Source organism: Xenopus laevis, chromosome 9_10L, assembly GCF_017654675.1.
Source record: "Xenopus laevis strain J_2021 chromosome 9_10L, Xenopus_laevis_v10.1, whole genome shotgun sequence".
Classification (NCBI taxonomy): domain Eukaryota; kingdom Metazoa; phylum Chordata; class Amphibia; order Anura; family Pipidae; genus Xenopus; species Xenopus laevis.
Window position 1 is genome coordinate 43,932,032 of NC_054387.1, and position 23,437 is coordinate 43,955,468.

The 23,437-nt window shown below is 39.3% G+C and overlaps 1 protein-coding gene across 12 annotated transcripts; it reads left to right on the top strand.

The window, feature by feature from the left end:
- Positions 1–1,866: 1,866 nt before the first annotated feature.
- On the top strand, positions 1,867–22,997 carry rbm39.L (RNA binding motif protein 39 L homeolog). 12 transcript variants are annotated; one of them, XM_018234454.2, is made up of 19 exons: positions 1,867–2,188; positions 8,810–8,872; positions 9,072–9,144; positions 9,902–10,055; positions 10,445–10,498; positions 13,495–13,686; positions 15,012–15,077; positions 15,552–15,602; positions 16,603–16,720; positions 17,609–17,761; positions 18,157–18,294; positions 18,390–18,455; positions 18,579–18,783; positions 20,620–20,697; positions 20,811–20,843; positions 21,222–21,354; positions 21,778–21,883; positions 21,985–22,063; positions 22,145–22,997. In XM_018234454.2, the coding sequence occupies exons 5-19, from the start codon at positions 10,470–10,472 to the stop codon at positions 22,243–22,245; spliced, it is 1,548 nt and encodes a 515-aa protein (XP_018089943.1). In that variant the 5' UTR covers positions 1,867–2,188; positions 8,810–8,872; positions 9,072–9,144; positions 9,902–10,055; positions 10,445–10,469; the 3' UTR covers positions 22,246–22,997.
- The last annotated feature ends 440 nt before the right edge of the window (positions 22,998–23,437 follow it).

The window sequence follows — 23,437 nt, forward strand, 5'->3', positions numbered from 1 at the left end:
CAAGATATGTGCAGTGAAAAAGTCTACAAAAATGATATGTGAAAATCTGCCTTTTTAAAATTTTCACTGTTTCGCAAATGTTTCCATGAAGCAAAATGGGACCGAATTGCCCGTCACCAAGTGTGTAACTACAGACGGGGCCCAGAAGGTATAGGGGTCCCAGAAAGCCCTAATACATATACAATTTCAATAAATGTTGGTAAAACAGGTCAACCTCTAGACATTTTGGTGGCCAGCATATTTTTGCCTCAACATTGTCTGAAATTGAGGAAAGTCACTGGAATATGCGGGAATGCTCAAAGGAATTGTTCAATATAAAAATAAAAACTGGGTAAATAGATAGGCTGTGCAAAATAAAAAATGTTTCTAATATAGCATACCTCCCAACTGTCCCATTTCAGAGGGACAGTCCCTCTTTTGACAGCTCAACCCGCAGTCCCTTGTTTGTACTGGAAAGTCCTGTTTTTCTCTGCACTGAACAGCCAGAAAAAGAAACAACTTAATAACTTAATTGGCTTTTGGCAGAGAGCCCAGAACAGCCACAAGGTGCACTTGGAAACTTTTCTAACAATTTCAGATAAGCAAATAAGTAATTGTAACAATATAAGATAACAGGTCCATTGGGAGAAGTTAAGACTCACAGCTTAAAGGGAAATTCACCTTCATTAGCAAAACTGTAATAACTAAAAAAAAACACAGAAATATGTTCAAACTTTTATAACCTGCCAAATTTTGTCAAATGAACATGGTAATTAGGGGATGTGGCCACAAAAATGAGCGTGATATGCATGGCAACTTTTTTTGTCCCTCTTTTTATTTCCAAAATGTTGGGAGGTATGCCATTGCACAGAGCCGGGCCAAGCCGGCCAGGTGCCCTAGGCAAACTGGCCAGTGGCGGCGCCAGCTGAGAGTGCGAACTGGAGTTTGTGCGCACATGTGCAGACTGATGGTGGCGTGCACGGTGTGCATGCGCGGAACACCTGCGCGAGTTGGCGTTAGCGGGCACGCTTGCGCAGGACTCAAAAAGATGGATATTGCGCAAGGAGCTTGGTTAGGCAACGGAGCAGTTAAGTGCCCCAGCTTTTCGCCCTAGGCACGTGTAGGGTTGCCACCTTTAGTGAAAAAAATAACCGGCCGGTGGGGGGCGGGTACAAAAAGGAGGCGGTCCATGATGCAAAAAAAGGCGGGGCTACATTGTGTGTCACAAAAAAGGTAAGTTCTGCACAAATGGGGGCAGGCCAAGGGCTTTTTTTAAAGGATATTACAAATTACCGTTGCCGGTAAATTTGTAATACCGGCCCCGGCCTTGACAGGAGTTTTACCGGCTAGGATGGTAAAATCAGGGGCGACCCTGGCCCCTCTGCCGCCGGAAATTCGCTCTTAAAGTACAATTTTTGCTGCCCCTGGTACCTAGTGGGGTGCTGCCGCCTGAGGCGACAGCCTCAACTCGCCTCATTGGCAAAGCTCCCCTGGGTAAAATACCGGCAGAGTGGTAACCCTAGGCACATGCCTACTCTCCCTACCCCTTGGCCTGGTCCTGCCATTGCATGCTGGGTATTGTAGTCTTACATTAAACTTTGCAATTGGCAAGTTGCAGGCTTGGCCACATTAGGGCAATAAAAAAAAGTACAAACCAAAGTACAAACCAGCCAAAGGCCCAAATCCGTACTTTGGCTAGTTTTTACTATCAAAATCCGCCTGGGCTTTAAATAATTAGCCCAATTTGGCTGGAAACCATCCAACCCGGCAACCGTGCGTGCCGCCTCACAATAAGCGGGAGTTTACGACAAACCCGTCACGTGATAAGCTCACAGGCGCCCTCCCTCGCCTCCCGCCCCACCCTGTGACGTTCTACAGCCCCTGAGACGTTGCCCCGGAAACCCTGTCGGCTTGCGTGTGTTTCAGTGAGGAGGTTGGCGGCCGCCATTTCAGAGAGTCACAGGACTTGGCCATTACACGGCCCTGTTACGCTTCCCGCCCCGAAACTTCCCTTTTCCTCTCTCTCTCCATTTCCATTTCCATTCCCTGTCTGCCTCCTCCGACCGGCCGCTCTTACTCCGCTCAGTAACGCCTTGTTCTCTTTATAGATAATCCGCCCCAATTGTTCTTTTTCTCTCTAACCAAGCCCCGGCTCTTCTCCGCCGACGAGCACCGACGTCCCCACTCGAGCCGCACGGGGGACCCCCTGGTAAGTCTTACTCTGAGCTATTTCTCTACTCTTTAACTGGCTCAGGCCTAGTGCAGCCTGGCGACACTCAAGGCCCTGGTCTGCGGCCTCCTCACTAGCAGTGCCATTCCTCCTCTCACAGAGACCTCTGCATTCTTGCCATTGTGTATCCACAGATGCTTTTATTGTATCCATCGTGCTCTTATTTGCCACAGTTTAGCTGACTGGGAGTTGTACATTAATTGCTGGCTACTTTATCACATGGTCATGGCCTATATATAAATATATATATATAAGTTCCACCTCCCCAAATTAATAGGAAACCATTATTATTTGTAGTCGTTGGGAGAGGCCTGTATGTGTATTACACGTGCCCTTGAGTCTGTACTTCGATCCCTGTCTATAGACAGATGTATTTATAGCAGGGTGCATTGAGAATTCCATGTGGCTTTATCTGTCACGTGTTAAAGGTTTGTGGAATGTTAAACAGGACTGACTTGTATTATTAGTGCTCTTTACAGAGGGGCAGTTGCCTTGGCTCCTATAGAGTAGTAGGTAGAGTTTGGGCAAGTGAAAGAAACCATGAAATTATATTTCAAGCCTGCAGCACCTAGCAAAGTACTTGGGGAAATAACATAAGGCAAGGCTGTCCAAATGGAAATTTGTGGGTCAGATTTGATCATGCAAATAACTTTTTTATTATTGTATTTTGTCCAGCCTGGAGCCCTTTTTTGGAGTGTACATCGTGGGTACTTAAAGGTGGCATAGCTCCCTAAATTGTGATGCTTGCCCTTCTGGTGAGGAGAGGGAGGGTGGGGGGCGGTGTGAAGCTGGAAATGGTTGCTGTCATATGTAGCCATATTTAAGTGCGGAATTTTGAATCAAACTTTGTTTACTGACTTAAGCTTTCCACAGACGCAAAGATCCGATCGGACTTCCCCCATCTCCCGACCTGCCACTAACCATTCAGATCAGATAAAGTAGTAAAAGAACAGATCAGCCGATGTTCTGCCCCTGACAGCAATCGTACGAAAGTTATGTCCGACCAAAGCTAGTAACAGTCTCCCTCTGAAAATCATACGATCGGCAATACATGCAGTGATATTACCCGCAGCAGACAAATCTTTTAACCTGTGTGAACGACCGATCTCCGCCGGATGAATGTCTGGACTCTCCACACACGGTCCAAAAATCGTACGAATCCTCAATTTGTACGATCAGATCTTTGCTTCTCTGACCAGCTTTAAGGTGGCCATAGGCACACAGATCCTATCGTATGAATCGAGGATTCGTACGATTTTCGGATCGTGTGTGGCGTGTGCCGACATCTTTCGTCCGGCGGAGATCAGTCAGGTTTGACCCGACTGATCCCGCCAGAGGCCATGGCAAATCGTAATCGGATCGTTTGGCCATATGGCGAACAATCGGATTACCCCCGATATAGCACTGTTTGTTAATGGCATATCGGGGAAAGATCCGCTCATTTGGCGATGTTGCCAAACGAGCAGATCTTTGCGTCTATGGCCACCTGAGTGCCCATACTATACTAATGTGAGGTTGTCCCATTATGATCTACATCCGTAAAAGCATTCGCATTTTGTTCCATGGAAAATGTTACTTATATTGATTTATGAGAAAATGTGTATTAAAAAAATGAAACTGTGGCTCAATCCCAGCTGTAAAAATTAGTTTCAAAATGACGTACGTGCTACAAAATGATATGGAAGCTTATGATAGAATTTAACTACCTTGGTTAGCATATGAGAATGACCCTCAGCTATTTTTCAGCGATACATGTATGAGTGGGTTAGTAGAGTAACTTGCAAAACAAATGTCATATATCAGATCCCAGTTCTCCTAAATGTATTTACCTGTTATGTTCAACCCAGCCGCCCTACTTTACTTTATTTTATCTTATTTTATTTATAATGCTTTATTGTATTTGATTACATTTTAATTTATAGCATTTTATGTTTATATGCTTGGAAAACTCAAGCAACATTACTTGAAATTTTTTTTTGAACACCAATAAAACATTTCAGTGTTTTTAAAAAAAAAATAATAATTAGTTTCAAAAGTGCCGCTCACTGGTGCGCAAAGGAACCTGGGTGTAAAGACCCCAGGTCTATCGCATTCAGGCTTGACCCCCTACACAACGACGGTGAATGTTGTGTTGGAATTAGGCAATAAATGTAACACATGCACCAATGACGTCTGATGGATCAGCTGCAGCACCCCAAACCCGTAGCTTTGGGAGTAATAACAACAACCTGAAATGTGCCGATAAAACGTTATTTTTTTCCAGTTTAGCTAAAACAAGGAGTCCTAACGCGTTTCGTATCTAGAGATGCGTTATCATAGGTACATTTTCAAACCTTTACTGAGAATTTAAACCACTAAAAAAGATTTTGTATACATCAATCTTTCTTAGAATTAACCCTAAAAGTCACAAAGTAGCTAATGTGGAATGGATACTGTTATATTACAAACATAGTGAAACATTTTACAATGTAATAAAATAATTTCAATATGTTACAATTTACATTGATACAATAAAATAAAGTGAAACGATTGTTTAGGAAGAAGAAATGACAAATGTATGCAGAGTATACACAAAATGTAATCAAATACAGATGCCAGTCATAAAGAATCGTAAAAACACCATAAAATTAAAGTTATGAAATTGAATTTACTGTAAATTAAACCAATTATATAGTGTAATTAAACAATTATTAGATGAATTCCGTTAGATACATTTTATTAAATCAATTCTATTCAATGGTTAAATGAATTAGTAAACTAATAATTCAATGAATGTTTACTCCATTTCATAAAATAACCAAACTAATGAATAAACTGACTAACCAAATGGTCAAATAATGAACTAATCAAATTAGTCAAAACTAAATATCTCTTACTTTGGAGGGTGAATGAATATCATATAGCTATAAAACATTCAGAAGGTCTTTTTTTAAATGAAACACCAAAACGCAGATTTAAGCCTTTGGGTTGTCTCGTCTCTAATGTAAAAATCCAATAAGCTTCTCTATATATAAAAGTCTTAGCATTAGATCACCCCCTCTTGATGTAGGAAATATCTTTTCAATCCCTTGGAAAAAATGTCTTGACACAACTGGTGTCCCTGCGGGAGGTGACTTGACTAATATGTAATCGGCATTTTAGCTTTCGCGAAGTGCAACCCACGTATTGAATATTACATTTCACGCAGGTGAGTAAGTAGATAACAAAAGGAGTATTACAAATGATGAAGCTCTTAATCCCTGATGTGCTCAACCAAGTGGTTGCATTGGACTTTACACAGACATCACTAGGCGATGAGATGTTTCCTATTGTCTTGATTCTACGTGTGACAAACTTGCATCCATGCTGTAAGATTTCCCGCAGCTTGTCACCTCCATTCTAAATAGGGAGATTTATTAACTATTTGTGTAACCTTATGATATTGCTTGCTATATGCAGTAATAAACATGGGGATATCATACTGCACAAATTTATTTTCCTCTTTTGGTTCTTTAAGCAAATGTGATTTTCTTTAAAAGCTCTGACAAAAGCCACTTCCAAAAATAGTACAGGGTAACCCCGAACTAAAAAACAATCTCTCAAATCAATTGCCTGTGTCATGAATTCTTTGTCAGTACTGCAACTCTGCCTGCCTAAAGGTGGCCATACATGGAGAGATCCACTTGTTTGGCGATGTCGCCAAACGAGCGGATCTCTCCCCGATATGCCCACCTTGAAGTGGGCAATATCGGGCTGATCCGATCGTGGGCCCTAGGGCTCAACTATCGGATCCTAACGAATAGTAATGGGCGGTCTGATCGCGGAACCGCATCAACGAATAGATGCGGCCGCGATCCAACGGGATTTTTTGTCCCATCCGATCGAGATCTGGCCCTCGATCGGTGAAGCCCGTCGGGGGGGGGCCCCATACACGGGCCAATAAGCTGCCGACACGGTCTGTCGGCAACTTTTATCGGCCCGTGTATGGCCACCTTAAGACGCTGTAACTGGCCAATAGGCACAGACCTAAACACATGATTCGGATGGCAAGAGTCTGCTCTCAAAAGAGAGTTGCCTGCTGCTTTCTTCCTAAATACACTGCTTGCTATTGAGCGGTCTTCACCTGTTAACTTAAAATCTAAAAAAAAAAAATCCATATTTGTGTGATCAAAAGTATAAATAATAATCCTTATTATTTAAACACTGTACAAAATCAAAAAAAAAATGGAATTGGTTCCCTGCCATATAAACAGGTTATCGTACACATCATTTGTACAGTTTTGTGCTCTACCCCATGTGCTTCATTGCCAAAAATGTGTACCTCCTCCCACCAACCCATGAAAAGATTTAACAAACATTTATTTATTATGCAAGTTTAATATAATAAATATCTGAGTGAAAATTGTGAAACAAGAGGGTGATTTAGATAAGCCGCTTGTTGGCAGTGTATTGAGCCATTAAAGCAGCAGTAACATCAAAAAATTAAAGTATTTTAAAGTAATAAATATATAATATAGTGTTGCCCTGCACTGTTAAAACTGCTGTTTGCTTCAGAAACACTACTATTTATATAAATAAGCCGCTGTGTAGCAATGGGGGCAGCCATTTAAATGGGCAAAGGCTCATGTTTTACCGCAGATAAGCTCTGTAGAATATAATGGTGTTATCTGTTATCCACTGTTTAACCTGTGCCATATAGACTTTTTTTCAATTTCTACCATTGCTACACAGCAGCTTGTTTATATGAACTATATTATTGTTTCTGAAGCAAATGGATCCAATGCAGGACATTACATAATATTTTCATTACTTTACAACACTGTTTTTACAAATCATTACTGTTTGGGCAGATACCATAAGAGTGACTATACACATGGCCACTTATTGTGTTGTGTAGAAATAGTCTGAAAATTGAAACAGAAATCGCTACAGCTCCACTTCCTTATGTGCTGATGCTCTCTCCTAAATTGTGGTTCAGCCGATGACGTATTTAATCTGTGGCCTGATAGAATGGCTGAATGATTGGTTGATAACCTCTCCCTGGCATACTTGTAAAGATAAGTTTAGCAGTATGGTAGAAATTGGTCAAATTGCCTAACCAAATTTGGGCGGGGGTAGCCTTGAGCAAATGTTGCACACGGCATGAACTGAATGTGTGATCTAACCTTAAGATGTATTCATACCTGCTTATTATTTTAGAAACGTTGAAAGTATAACACTGTTATATAAACCGTTTCATGGGTTTGTTGCGTAAGTTACCGTTCTCTAACTAACCAGTTTGTAAGTTTGTCACAGCCTGGGCCAGCATTATACTTTGTATCAGTTACTGTATTGGGAAAGGCTTCATAGCTAAAACTATGTTATAGAATCATTAAAACATGAGCAAAGAAAAATAAAGCTATGGTTGTCATATCTAGCTCGCCAGAATAAGAAAACATCTTTGATCTGTTAATATGCCTGCATCACTTAGAATTTGATACAAACAATTTAAGTTTTACCCGAATGTCATGCTGGATGTTGCAAACGTCTATGATAATTGTGTGCCTTTTCAGTAAGTAACTTTCAAGTATGATGTAAGCAAGTGATATTCTGAGACAGTTTGCCATTTCACTTCGATTACAGAGCAAGAGTTTTTGTGGTGCCATGAATATCTGGGGAAAAAGGGCCTGCTCTTAGGAAATTGGAGGAGACCTCAGTGGTTTTTAAAAAATTCCTAAAATGTGTTAAGTATATGTTAATTTGTAAGGTGGATACTCTAAATCCCCATTAATAATTAATACTAGGGATGCACCCAATCCACTATTTTGGATTTGGCCGAACCCCCAAATCCTTCACGAAAGATTCGGCCGAATACCGAACCAAATCCTAAATTGCATATGCAAATTGGGGGTGGGAACAGGAAAACATTTTTTACTCGTTTTGTGACAAAAAGTCCCTCCTGCCCTTATTTGCATATGCAAATTAGGATTCAGTTCGGCCGAACCAAAATCCTGAATTCGGTGCATCCCTGATTAATACACTTACTGTAGACCTTACTGTTTTTATGGAGCTATATAGTGCACATTTTAACTATGTAGCAAATAGGTTTTAGGCTGGGAAAATTCCAATACCACCTCATGCTACAAGATCACATTTTTATGGCTAAGCCCGACACATGGCCTGTAGCTGGCTTTTTTGATAGTCTTGTATACAATATAAAAATAATTTTAATTGTATCTAGTAGGTCAAGCAATGTTTTAGGTAATTCATACAGTGCTTGTTTTGTGTGTATATGTGCTGATTAATTCAGCATATTTTATTGGTGTCAAGTTTTGGTTCTATCAAAATATTCCTTTTGTCCATTTTGAACAAGGGTTGGCACCTTTACTGGAAACATGCTAGCTTCTACTCTTTCACATACCATTGGTATTCTTGTTACTACTAGAGCTGTTAAAATGACTGGGTCCACAGATGAAAGGAACTTTGCCTGATCCAATTGTTAAGACTCAGTCCAGCAAGCTTATCAAATTGAGTTTTCTGCAGGAATGCTGACCAGCCATATCTCGTTAATAACAGGCATGGAGTAAAATTTTTTGTTTCTTTTCTGTACCAATATACCTTTTCTCTTTCTCCCTCTTTTAGAACTATCAAAAAATGGCTGATGACATTGACATAGAAGCGATGCTGGAAGCTCCTTACCAAAAGGTGAGAAACCTCTTTCAGTAAATTTAGTTTGACCGTTGTTTATTCATAAAACTGCTGCTGAAATATAAACGAAACACCCCTGGAGGCCTTGGAAATATTTCTTGACTTGCAAAATTCATATTTACTGTTGATGTGATTATTTTGTGTAGTAGTTTGACTTCAGCATGATAAATAAATGCCCATCTATCTCTTTTTGTAGACTTGCCTAACGATATATCACCTCTACTCCCATGAATTCACCTTTGATTCCAGTGTGAACTGTCAATCATAAGGTAGTAATTGAGTGACGTATCGCTGTACCGTGGTCCCCTAGGTAAAAAGACTTGCCAATGAACTGCCGAGCTCCGGTTTGGCATAGCAACAAGGTGAATGCAGTGGTTTTTGGGATAAATGGGGCTCCAAGAATATCCACTTTCACCACTTCTCAGCAGATACCAGTTGGCTCATCTTATGCATCGTAAAAGATAATTTTCTTTATTTTTTTCCAGTAATTTGAGATATGAAGACCTCATATTAGAACAAAAAGCATTCAGCCTTTTCTTTAAAGCGAGTAATCTCCCTTATAACAAAATACTCCAGTTTAAATGCAGTAACCTGTGATAGCTTCCATGCTGTCAGGAGCCATGAGTGCAGCTCGGCTTTTAAATAAAAACATAATGTTGGGCTGGATGTGTCGGTTGTATAGTGTAACTGCTTTCATTGCTGCAAATCTCCTCTTTGGGAGTTGAAAAATGACCCTATATACCCTTTCACCACACCTGGGGATTGTCTTTTTGCATGCAGTAGCACAGAAAAGCCTAGGATAGTATGTCTTTTAAAAGACTTCATATCCCTATGTGGAATTTTTACCCCATCATTTGTTAGCCCAAACTTTATAGTGATATATAATACCTCTGCCCCTACGTAAGATGGTTACTTCCATGTACAGGTATGGCATTAGGAAAATTTATAGGCTGGACAGGTACATATTTGCTGACATTTCTTGGGAGTCGACGTTACTAAAGCAGTGTGAATCCCTGTTTGCTTCAGGGCGAGATGTGTGACAGAGGTGGCATCAAGCTCTTACAGTCCCAACCCTCCAACGAAAATGGGCGAAGATCACAGGATTGGCATCGGTCACAGGAAATGGATAGTGGCTGGCTGCTAGCAAGGCCTCTTGGGCCTTAGTCAAACAGTAGCCTTGGTACTGATGATAGGGAACACTGAAACAGTTTAAAGTTTAAACCAATGCAAATTTTTTTTTTCTACATGTAGTTAAAACCGTAGCATTTTACAAATCCATGCTAAAGGCATCGGTTGGCTTTAGACCAAGCCAGAGCTACACAAATTGTAATGTATATAAACCCAAATAACTTGATTCATTTAATTTCTTCAGATAACTTTTACATTAAAGTTTTTTTTATTCACTTGCGTGAATATTTATATATTTTGTAGCTTTCCACATAAGTTCCAATAATTACTTAGCCATTAAATTTTCTTTTGTACTCTCTCATTCCAATTCCCTTTACCTTTATGACCACTTGAAATATTTCCACCTCGCCCTCATGATGTTCTTCTATCAACCTTGCTTAGGATGAGAACAAGTTGAGCAGTGCCAATGGACACGAAGAACGCAGCAAGAAGTAAGTGCAAATTTTTTTGTTTACAGTGCAAATAATTCACTCTACAATATAAAATTTCATTCCTGAATCAGCAAGTGTATTTTTTTTTAAGTTTTAGTGTGTAGGCAGCCATCTTGCCTGGACATGTGCTTTCAGAGCCAGCACTTTAGGATAGAACTGCTTTCTGACAGGCTGTTGTTTCTCCTAATCAATGTAACTGAATGTGTCTCAGTGGGACCTGGATTTTACTATTGAGTGCTGTTCTTAGATATACCAGGCAGCTGTTATCTTGTGTTAGGGAGCTGCTATCTGGTTACCTTCCCATTGTTCTGTTAGGCTGCTCGGAAGGGGGGGGCATGTAAATATTGACACACTGGCATGATGTCTGACGAAGGGCGTGAACCAAAACGTTAACATGTTTTGCACTAAATAAACACACAGGCTGTATCCCACTTTGAATAGCCATGTTGTGCCAGTATTCATTTCTGCTCCGATTGGAGGCTGCTGATCCCTCATGAGATGAGCACCCCCCATCGAGTGTGGAAAAAAGGAAATGGGGCTGCTTCTTTATCTAAGGGTACTGCTGGACTGGGGAAAATTTGGTGGTATTTTGAGCAGAAAGATGTTTCTGCCCTTCTAGTAATACTGACACATTGATTTTCATAGGTCCATGTCAGCATGTCTTTAAAATACTTGTTTATTGGGGGGGGGGAAATCTAAAGGGTAAACAAACCAGATTTGTATTTCTAGGCATTAGATCAACAGCTGTTTTATTCCTTGGAAGGTCTAATGGATGCTCCTGGGACTTTTACCTCTTACCCTTGGCATGTCTGGGTTAGTTTTCTGCAGGGTGGGGGTTGCCTCCATCTTTTTGGGCAGCCCCTTTGTGAATTGAGGCTTGGTGCACGTACATTATAGAAAGCTTTCAGTTCTGTACCGCACATTCGCCAAGTCTGAACTTGAGAGAGATGGTGGCTTGCCCTGCACAAATCTCCTCCATTAGACATTTGAGGGTGCACAAGAAATCAGCACTGCCCTCAGTATCGAGGCCTTTTCTTGCTTATTAATGTCATGCACAGCCTTATAATGTATTTGTTCTAAATTAATTTGCACTATATAATTTACTTAGCCTGCACATATTCTCTGCATTGTAAATGGTACAGGACAAGGACCCCCTTACCCCCCCCTTTAGCACATATATAATTATATAGTGCTATCTAATACACATAAATCATTCTAGAAAGTGACATTTTTAGTTAAAATAATTTTTTATTATGATTAAATTAATATTTAAAAATAAAATGTAATGTTTTTGGTTTTGTTTGGTAAGTCTTTTGAGGGCAGTTCTATCTATTCTGCAGCAGAGTTGATGGCAAACACACTGCAGTAAATCTAAGCATTCGCTTTCTTGCCATTAACCATCCTTCCATTCTTTTCTAAGTTTGTAAGCAGTTTTTTACACCTGTATACACTGGGCATCCTGTTTGCTAACAAGTCAGAGGAAAAAATATATATGTATGTCATGCTCGTGCCAAATAGTGCAACTTGCAGACTAAGAGTACAGCATTTGTAGCAGGATAGGAGTTGCAAACACATTAGCTTCACATTGAGCCTGTCTTAGCCCTTCTCCTTCCGTTCACTAAAAGAAAGAAATGCTTGTCCCTATGTATGGTAAAACGGAGCAGTAGCTGAAATTGTTACTATCCGTTTCAGTTCACAGCTTTGTATTTTTGTAATACTCTACTGTATTGTAGCTTTTATGTCCAAGCCCTGCTTCTTTCTTTTGAGTATCAATTTGTTGCTTGCCAAGGAGGCAATGGAAAATTACTTTTAATAATATAATTTAAATGTATGTTGTACAGGGCAGGGAAAACTGGTGGTTGTGGGGAAGGGAAAGAAAAGGCAAAAATATAGCAGATTTGGTGAGGAGTTGGGGATGGGAGTAGGGACAATGGTAGAGAAATGAGGAGGCAGAGCACTATTGTATTGAGGTAAGGCAAGTGTTAAAGGAAATACTACTGCTGCCCAGGTTGTTTTACACTTTTATAATTAACTTTATTTGCAACCCCAAAATAAAAATTTGCCTAATAAAATAACCTAATTCTAAGCAACTTTCAAATATACATTTATTACAAATTTTCAGTTCTTTTAAAGTTATTTGTAAAAAAAAAAAAAAAAAAATTATATTGAAAGAAGCATTTGCTTAACTCCCGGTTGTTACTTTTTAAACAATGTTGCAACAGTGAAAGGTCTGTTAATCGGCTGCCTTGTCTTACATTGTATCAACATTCTTAATGTGGCCATGGATGTAAATATCTTTAAAAGATCTTAACTGTATTGTGATTCCAAGATTATTTTGAAACGATCATTTAAATGTACTATGTGTCCAACTAAAAAGACCATTTCAGGCGATATTGGCAGCAAAACTGAAGGGTAGCTGCCTGCTTGGCCCTGCAAACATAGATTGCATTGGGGCCGATAAAGATTTTTTAACCTGGCCGATCAATTTTCTGTCGAAAGAAAAATTGTAACATGTACGATCGTTCGAATCCCGCTAACTTCACAATAATTTGACGGATTGATTCGATTTAGCTAAAATCGGTCGTTCGGCAAAAAAAAAATCTTTGCGTGTATGGGGACCTTTAGACATCCTGGCAGAGAATAGAAAGGGACAGACAAACGCTGCTTTTAATTGTAACACATCTACAAATAACTTAAAAACCATGGAACATTTGTAAAGTTGCATTAGAAAATGCTTAGAATACGTTTTTTTTAATTAGGCAAATTTTTATTTTGGGGTTGACTTGCCCTTTAAATACCTCCTGCTGGTTTGTGATGCCTACATACTATCTTAGTTGCTTGGTTTGTCTTAGCTATATGATAAAAATGGGGGCTCAGCCTGTTTTTGTTTAAATTGTGACGGTTGTCTTTCTCCTAATACAAATTTTATGGGATTTCTAAATTGTGCCTTGCTGGGCTCTTCATACATGTGTATTTGTGTCTAATTTTATTTCATAGGAGAAAAAAAAGTAAAAGTAGGAGCCGCAGTCGTGAAAGGAAACGCAGCAAGAGTAAGGAACGTAAACGCAGCCGTGATCGGGAAAGAAAGAGAAGTAAAAGCCGTGAAAAGAAACGCAGCCGGAGTAGGGAACGGCGAAAAAGCCGTTCCAGAAGCAGAGATCGACGGTTCAGAGGCCACTACAGGAGCTCTTAGTATGTTTACTGTTAATGTATTGCATTAAGGGATATTTCAGCCCCTCTCTACCACTGGGAATGTATGTTGGGCTCCTCCATTCCCCTTATTTCCACCGGTGTCTCAGGTTTACAGATGAAGTGTTTATTATACAAGAGCTTAAATGGCATAGGATAGCTTGATAAACTTCTCATTTTCCAACAGTCGCTTTGAGTAACCAAGGAGGTGGAGTCAGAACACACTTGAGTTTCACTGTTGTGATGGGTTTAGTGCAGCAAAGAACAAAACCTATAGATCTTCAATTAAAGCAGTAGACACAAAGTTTTAAATGCCTCGTTTTAAAGAAACCATATTTTCTCCATATATTGCAATGACAACTGTGCCACGTATCGCTGGTCTGTCAGACACTTGTGTTCATAATGTCGAGTTTACTATGCATATTTAAAGGAAATCTTGTTTGACCCTTGCTTTACTAAGGTTACACATACAAAAATCATTGGTCTACTCTTTGCCTAACCAAAGGATCACCTGAATGGTAGAGAATGATGGGAGCCACACAACAGACACTGTTCTATATGAACTAAGGAAAATTGTGCTTACCAGCTTTTAATTGTAAAGTAGTGATGTATTGTGTGACCACATCATTTATTTTAGACAGAAAGAAATGTACATCGCATGTGCTCAGCTTAGCAATATGTTAAGACAAATGAGTTTTGTTCTTCGAGCATATACAATTTCTGACAAACCTGATTGCACAGTTTCAAAACGTAACCTGCAATACCAGTATGCTCTTATTCCTGGGAACATTATAAGAAGACTTTTAGAGAAATGTCTTCATTGTGACCCTCCTGGGAATAAGGGCATTCAGATATATTTTGGTGTTGAGTATAAAAACAGGGTTGTTTTATTGGAAAGATGTAACTGATTCTGACTAAGGAAAGGTAGTATAGTTAACTGGCACGACCTGCAGTGCAACTGCCAAAATGTTTACTAAAAGTGCTTTGGGCTATAATTTTTTTTGTATTTGCTATTGTACAGCTGTTATATACAGTTAGACAAATATTTGCCATTATTTTTAGGAATACTGGCACCCCAGAATTTGATAGCTTAAAAGAAGAGAAGGTCATTTCTGCTGTCAATATTAGAATTGTTAAAGTTTCAACCATTTGGCAGCACTTATTCAGCACAATCCCTTCCAGTGAATTATTATGATAATGTAGCTTTATCCCCTACATCTGTTTAAGTTGGTTTTCAGCATCCCGTTGTGTTTAGGGAAATGTCAGGGTTTCTCTCTATTCATGTTCGTATGGATTTGCATATAATATTTTCCCATTTAAATTTACAGTTCTGGACCAAAGTTTGGTGGCTCTGGGCGTGGCAAGATAGGAATACCTCATGGCGTGAAGTTAAGGTTTGTTAAGTTATTCATATATTAATCTACAAAACTTAATGCATTAATTACACTGTATGGTACTTGGGCGTTTGTGATTTTATTATGATTGTGACAAAATGCTTCCGGCCAATTTAAATAAGATTTTTGCAGTCAATGGTAGATTTTTTTTTACATGGTGTATTGGTTTAAACATATAAATGTGAATGACGGATTCTTAAGTGCCTAAACTATACTCGCATACCTACCCAAAGATGGCACTTGTTTCCAAAGCAATTGAACAAAACTCATCGGTAGGGGGTGGATTTTTTTTCTTTACCAGGTTCTTCCTGAGAGCACCACTGGCTTAGCTGTTGCAATTACTACAGACCTAATAAAGGGTGGGGGGTGATAATAGGCAAAGTGTCACAGTGCTGTAATAAAACGCAATAATAAATAGAATTTCTTGTGTAAAACAATCTGAACAAAACAGTGAAGTAAATATGCTCTCTCTAGGAGAAGGTCAAAGAGCAAAAGTCCTCCGAAGAAAGAGAAAAGCCCTGTAAGGTAAGAGTTTAAAAGTTCACAATAAGTGACATGTGCTAACAAATCTGAAAACTAGTCTGTGTGAAGGCAGAGCTTATCTGCAAATTGATTCTTAGAGCAAGTTTGATTGTTAGGCTTTGGCTTGTGTTTTATAAACAAAAATATACAGAGGAACCTTGAAAGTATCATATTTATAATGGAGTTGTTTTTTTTAAAGACTTTTCATTGGAAACCGTTGTGCAACAACGTTAAACTCCTGTTGCTGTGAAGAGAATAAACCCACTGTTTGCCTACTATCTACTACTCACTTTCTAGGATTGTAATTATTGGTCCTGATGCCTTCAGCGTCTCAGAAAACCTGATCTGCAGATTGTCACATTTCTGCAGATATCAGACTTGTTGCCCAAAATAACCACCAAATACAGTAATGACTGAATCTGTATTCGGGAGATCGAAAATTTGTGAGCTAAATGGCATGGTCCATTTTGGCATAAATTATCAGGCCTAGTGGTCCCAAAGTTGCTTCCTGAATTTATCACCATCAACCTGCAGTTTTATTTACTTCTGTAAGGTGTAGTGGCTGCCATGGCTAAAAAGGGGACACAAATACAATGGCAAGTTTAAGGGGCCTGGTAACTTGGCTTTGAGGTCACTCCCACCAATTATTGGAATATTACCCTGATGACAACAACCAAAAAATGTGGAACTTGCATTTATATTCCTTTAGCCCTCCTGTTGTTATAACCCCTTAAGAAGCTAGAAGGAAATATCTAGGTTTAGTACGAGTAGGAGTTTTTAGTATCTGGATAGATCAGGCAACTTTGCCAATATCCACAAAACACTGATTGGTGAGGGATAGTGCGATATACAAAGATTTTTGTAATTTTAAAAAAAGTTGGTGTGCAGAATTCTTTCAGTATAGCCATTTCCTTGCACTGAGTAGCAGGAAACTGTTCTATGTATAGAGGCCAAATGTTGTAAGACAAATTAGCAGAAGCATTAATTTGGCTTTTTATTCCAGGGGTCCGATAGATAATCTGTCTCCTGAAGAAAGAGATTCACGCACTGTGTTCTGTATGCAGCTGGCTGCTAGGATTCGTCCAAGAGATTTGGAAGAATTCTTCTCAACAGTAGGCAAAGTAAGTAAAAGAACAGTTTAAAAGGCAAGTCAGCCCCAAAATAAAATGTCTAATAAAAGGGCATAATTCTAAGCAACTTTGTAATATACATGCATTACCAATTTTCTGTGGTTTAAGTTATATGTATGTTATGCTATTGAAAGTAGGGATGCACCAAATTCAGGATGTGGTTTGGAATTCGAGCGCGATTTGGCTGAAAACTTGTGCCTGGCCGAACTAAATTCTAATTTGCATATGATTCGGCCAAATCCCAAATTGTGGATTCAGTGCATCCCTAATTGAAAGCAGCGTTTGTCTCTTCTATTCTGTGTCCTGGTGGCTCAGACTGTTTATACAATGGAAGACAAGTAGCTGATTAACAGACCTGTCTTTTCTGGGGAATGAAGACTTGCATGTCCCAATATGGTCACATCCTCACCAATACTTCCAGTTCGCCTTCGCCAACCAACACTTGGTCTTCCATCAGCTCCACGTGTCTTCACACAGCAGCTACCCCTCAGACTTATAGGAGTATTTGAAAATTTTTAATAACTGTATATTAGAAAGTTGATTAGAATTATGTTTTGGCCATGGGGGCAGCCATTCAAGCCGGGGAAAAAAAGGCACAGGTTACATAGCAGATAACAGACAAGCCCTGTCCAATACAAAGGTGTGTTATCTGCTATGTATGCTGTGCAATTTCTCGTTTTTCCCCAGCTTGAATGTCTGCCCCCATGGCTACACAGCAGCTTATTTATATAAAGTATAGTGGTCTTTCTGAAGCACAACTTTTAACGGTACATTATATTTTGTGTATTGTATTGTGTGTAGTATTTTGGTCATTAATCTTGAATGTTAGGATTTTTTTGTTGTGTCCATGCATACATTTAACATTTTCGCCTATTGTAGGTCCGTGACGTGCGAATGATTTCAGACAGAAATTCCAGACGCTCTAAAGGCATTGCTTATGTGGAATTTCTGGATCAGAGCTCTGTGCCTCTTGCGATCGGCCTTACAGGCCAGAAAGTTTTAGGAGTCCCAATAATAGTACAGGCTTCACAGGTATGTACCGGTGGGATTAATTTGCTTAATCTTTCCGCGCAAATTGCAAGACATGCTGCTGAACCTTTATTTTATTATTTGTACACAATGTATAATCTGCCAAAGTCTGTTTCCTTATTCCTTTTTTTTTTTTAGTGATGTGACATGGCATTTATTTATTATAAGTTGACAATTTACCATATCCAAAAGGTAAAAATTCCATTACACAGCAGCATCCTTAAGTGAGGCCTTAAGTTTACTTCAGCAAGCCAACTCAACAAAACTAAATGTATGTCATGTTAAACCAGTGAGAACATGTTCCTATTTAAGTTTATGCAAATGTAGTGCACAGTGTAGTTTTGTTTTGGCATTAACCTTATTATTAAACTTCCATAACATCATTTTCATTCCTGCAGGCAGAAAAAAACAGAGCAGCTGCATTGGCCAATAATCTCCAGAAAGGCACTGCTGGGCCCATGCGCTTGTATGTAGGATCATTACACTTTAACATAACAGAAGACATGCTTCGTGGGATATTTGAGCCTTTTGGCAGAGTGAGTAGCAGCAGTACTTGTACTTAAGCAAATGCTGACCTCATTGGCTGAAAAAAGATTAAACTGTTTTTTTTTTTGTTTTTTTTTTCTACTAGATTGAAAGTATTCAGCTTATGATGGACAGTGAGACTGGTCGCTCTAAAGGATATGGTTTTATTACTGTAAGTGTCTTTGCTTAGTCTTGAATTATCTCTCATTCAGCCTTTCGAATCAGTAGATAAAGTACGAAAGTAGATCTGTTAATATTTTGTCCTGCAGTGATGTCTTGACTTCATGTGTTGCAGTTCTCAGATTCTGAATGTGCCAAAAAAGCTTTGGAGCAGTTGAATGGGTTTGAGCTGGCTGGTCGGCCAATGAAAGTTGGCCATGTCACAGAGCGAACTGATGCGTCCAATGCAAGCTCATTTCTTGACAGTGATGAGCTGGAAAGGACAGGAATTGACCTTGGAACTACTGGCCGCCTTCAGCTAATGGCTAGGCTTGCAGAGGGTAAGGCTTTTCATCATCATGGCAACTTGGTACAATTTGTTACTTCAGTGTTCAGCCTTAATGTATTTAGTGGCAGCTGCATTTTGCATAACACCATCTGACTGCTATGTATATAGAAGGCTGCATTTGTGCTGTACATTGTGCTGTTAGGCAGTTTATATTTATGCTTAAAATACTGCGTATTTAATTATTTATTTTTTTTTAAAAAAAAGTGCATATTCATTTTTTGTCATAAATGAGTAATAGAGTATTCTATTTGGTACATGCTAAAAAGCCATTGCCATGTCATTTTGTCGATGTTACGATGGAACATAAAGCTAAATTTGAATACCAGAGAACCTATTGGTGTTTTTATATAACAATACAGGTATAGGACCGGTTATCCAAAATGTTTGGGACCAAGAGTTTTCTAGATACGTCATCTTTGCATATTTCAGTTCTCTTTTAAACATTAAATAAACCCAATGTGATTGTTTTGCCTCCAATAAGGATGAGTTGTATCTTAGTCAGGATCAAGTACAAGGTACTGTTTCGCTATTCGACAAAAAGGGTATAGAAAAAATGTATATCATTTTGAATTATTTGGTTAAAATTGATTTTTCCGTGGTTCAGAACTTTTTGGAAAACTGGTGTCTGGATAACGTATTCTATACCTGTAGTTTTTTTTTTTAATGGAACAATTAAGTAAATATATTTACCCATTAAAGGAGAAGGAAAGTAGATTAGCACTTAGCCAAATGTTAGGCACCCCCCAAGTGAACACAGTGCCGGTGCCCCCTATGAGCAGAAAACCGGCCTGGGGTTATACCAGTGAACACCACCGAGTGATCCTCTTCCGCCTTCTTTCTTCAAATTTCATGGGGCAGACGCATGCGCAATAGAATGAAAAAGCCGACTTTTTAGTAAAAGTTCGGCTTTTCACTCTTAATGCGCAGCTGCGCAAACAAAGTAAGCCAGAAGAGGATCACCGGTGCAGTTTTCTGCTGATGGGAGCACAGGGTTTCAATTAATTAAATACAATCACTTGGGGGTGCCTAACATTTGGCACCCCCAAGTGCTAAACAACTTTCCTTCTCCTTTAAACTGCCAGCACTTTGCCAGGTTAATGACACTTTTCTATAATGTAACTGTAAACCTGGAATTGTATGTGCTACATCTGCAGGCTGAAACTTTGATTGCCTATAATGCAGCACATATGTTGTTGGCAAGCAGCAGATTAAATAGTAGGAGGATTTAGCTTAAGCTGGCCAAAGATCCAATCATATGAATCATCGTACGATCAGACTTCCCCCATCTCCAGACCTGCCACTAACCATTCAGATCAAATAAAGTAGTAAAAGAACAGATCAGCCGATGTTCTGCCCCTGACAACAATCACACGAAAGTCATGTTCAACCAAAGCTAGTGACAGTTTCCCTCTGAAAATCGTACAATCGGCAAAACTTGCAGAGATCTTATTGGCAGCCGACAAATCTTTTAACCTGTCCGATCGACCAAACAACCGATCTCCACCGGACGAAAAATGTCCAGACTCTCCACACACGGTCTGAAAATCGCATGATTCCTCAATTCGTACGATCTGATCTTTGCGTCTATAGCCAGCTTAAGACTGGTATTTGTGGCATTGTCTCTGCAGTGGATTTTCATTTATTTGTACCCACTATATCTGGTTCGTAAATGGAATTTTCCTAATTTGCTTATTTGTAGTGTTCCTATACAAGGCAGCCAATTAACTGCACCATACCAGTATTGATATATAGTGGGTGGCTAGTCACAAATGTGTGAAAAATGGTGTTGATGTGTTACACTAATTGCTAATATATATTGCTGTCCCAGGCACTGGCTTGCAGATCCCTCCAGCAGCACAACAAGCTCTACAGATGAGTGGCTCGTTAGCTTTTGGAGCAGTAGCAGGTGAGAATAGCTTTTACTAATCTCTGTAAATACTGATTTTGAACTTGTTGCTTTGAAGCACGGTGGTGCGATTTCATTACCTTGTGGTAACTTTCTGTTCTTACTGTTAACAGACCTCCAGACAAGAATTTCCCAGCAGAGTGAAGGTTAGTATAATACTCACCCCCCCTTTTTTAACATTGTACAAAATGAATCTCCGACTTCATAATGACACTGAAATAAAAAAAAACAATCCTTAAGATCTTTGTAAGGCAGCAGTGAAAGGAACAATATTTTATTCACTAATTATATTCAAGTAGAGTATGGGTATGTGGAACTAAGCAATTATGCACCTTTCATGCAGTATATACTGTAGTCAGCCCTGTTTGTATCGCTCTCTGCTCTAACCAGGGATGGGTCCCCATGCACTGTCCAATTAGGGTCCATTTGAATCTGTAATGTTTAAGTTTTCATAAGAATAGGATTTGAATGGGCCTTTGCAACAACAGCACAATCTACTAAATAATTCCTTTTCTTGATTCTAGCACTGGCTGCTGCTGCTGCAGCCGCATCTGCAGCTTCAATTACTTTGGCATCAGCCACGCTACCTATCCCCGCAACTACTCAGCCCATTGCTACACAATGCTTCCAGCTTTCCAACATGTTTAACCCACAAACGTAAGTACATGCAACATTTTGTGATTGCTTTATACCAACATTTTTTTTTCTAAGCTAGTGTGCTATCCAGCTTAATACTTGTCATTGGACGATTTCGTCTCATGGCCTATTTGACGGGCGGATTATTTTAAAATCGTACAATGAAACAGACTGGGGCTGTTAAAATCATTTGTCTTGCAGGCCTATAGTCGCACAGCCTCTGTGCAGTTTAATGGGTTCAATGTAGCAAAAAATATTTGGTTTTATAAGTGGAGACCATTGCTTTGTTTACTCATCGCAAGTAGTGGTTGACCAAACCTTGAACAGTAGAATATTTTTGTCTATCTGATTCTAAAAATGTTTGTATTTCCCGCCATAACCAAAGTGGTTAAATACAGGTTAACATTGAGCTTTTTTAGAGTCTGTGTTCTAAATCTTTTACAGTGAGGATGAGCTAGGTTGGGACTCTGAAATTAAAGAGGACGTCATTGAAGAATGCAATAAACACGGGGGAGTCGTTCATCTTTATGTAGACAAAAATTCAGCTCAGGTAAGGAGTGTTTCTGTTTAACATGTAATCATCTGTTCATTAGCTACCTCAGGATACTATGTTCAAGTTGCAACTTCTTACGTGTAATTCTTTGCCAACAGGGCAATGTCTATGTCAAATGTCCAACCATTGCATCTGCGATTGCTGCTGTTAATGCTCTGCACGGAAGGTGGTTTGCTGGTGAGTGTGATTTCTATTTCTTTTGTCTCGTCTGCATGTAATTAGCATACATCTTAAAGCCCCATTTTTGCTTTCCAATAGGTAAGATGATCACAGCTGCCTATGTACCTCTCCCCACTTACCACAGCTTGTTCCCTGATTCCATGACCTCAACTCAGCCTCTGTTTCCTTCTCGTCGATGAATGGACATGAATACCATTTTGTGTATATATATATACTTCTTTTTTTTTTTTTTGAGAGAGAGAGAGAATGGTCTTTTTATTTAGATGGGGTACAGAGAGAATGTCATCGGTGCATAAGATCTTGAAATAAGAAGAGTGAATGCTTGTACCGGCAAATTTGCTTTTAAACCCATTCATTGCCTATGCTGCCTCGCTGTCCCTCTAGAATAGATAATGTACGGCAGCTTGAAAAAGGACAGATGTAGAAACATCTTTCACTTCAGGTCCAGCACATGGGGAAATGTTCGGCAAGAGCATTTCAATCCTTAATCCCTGTTAAATGGCTTAAAATGTTTGATTCTATGGTAATACTTGTGCGTTAATTATGTCCATCAAACAGTTTAATCTGTGATATCCGCCAACAACAAAACAGTTGGAACCTCAGTTCAGTAGTAGATTTCTGTACTCTAACTTTTCTTTTGTACATAGTGTCATGGTGTTGAAGTACCAAACAAAATCTCCACTGTGTTTCCAGGCAAATGAGTTGGACAAAACGCAGCAGATTTACATGGCTGCCAGGGAATACAAGGGGTATTTTGGCTGGCCGCATATAATCCTTTGCTCTTTAAGCTCTGTGAGCTCTGAAATATATAGTTTTTTTTTTTGTTAATTTGGTGTGTTTGACAAGACGGCTTGATATTTCTATGAAACTTTCATATTTCAACAATCTTTGTAAAGAAGCTCTAAAATAAAGGTCTTTAGAAAAATTGTCACCTTCTGCCTTTCTTTTGTGATGTCTCTGAAATAGGTTATTTTGTAAAAGCTATGGTACAACTGCTGCATATGGAGGGGTGGGGGCAGACCTAAGGCCTTTATCAATTATACGGGCAGTCGCATAACCAATATGGCTCGTTCACAAACCCTACAGGCTTCAAAGTGCAAGTTGCACCAAATTTGGGGAAATGCAAAGTTTAGCACTGTCAGGTGCAAGGCAGATTACATCCTGCAAATAATGGATCCTTTTAACCGGTTATGTCATGTTGTTCCTAGCAAAATAGTTTCCTAATTTCTCAGTGGGGTGGAAGTTAATGCCAAAGCAAGAAAAAAAAAAAAACTAAACAGGCAGGAGTCTCATTGTAGGACCCTTTTGCATTATGTAGACCACTGACCACAGAGAGATCAGAATGTGTTTTAGAATGTAATTGATGTCACT

Excerpts from the sequence above, each read along its gene's own strand:
- rbm39.L (XM_018234449.2), top strand. Across the intron at positions 8,873-10,444 it reads TGGAAGCTCCTTACCAAAAG|GATGAGAACAAGTTGAGCAG; the intron begins GTGAGAAACCTC and ends AACCTTGCTTAG. Across the intron at positions 18,456-18,578 it reads AAGGATATGGTTTTATTACT|TTCTCAGATTCTGAATGTGC; the intron begins GTAAGTGTCTTT and ends CATGTGTTGCAG.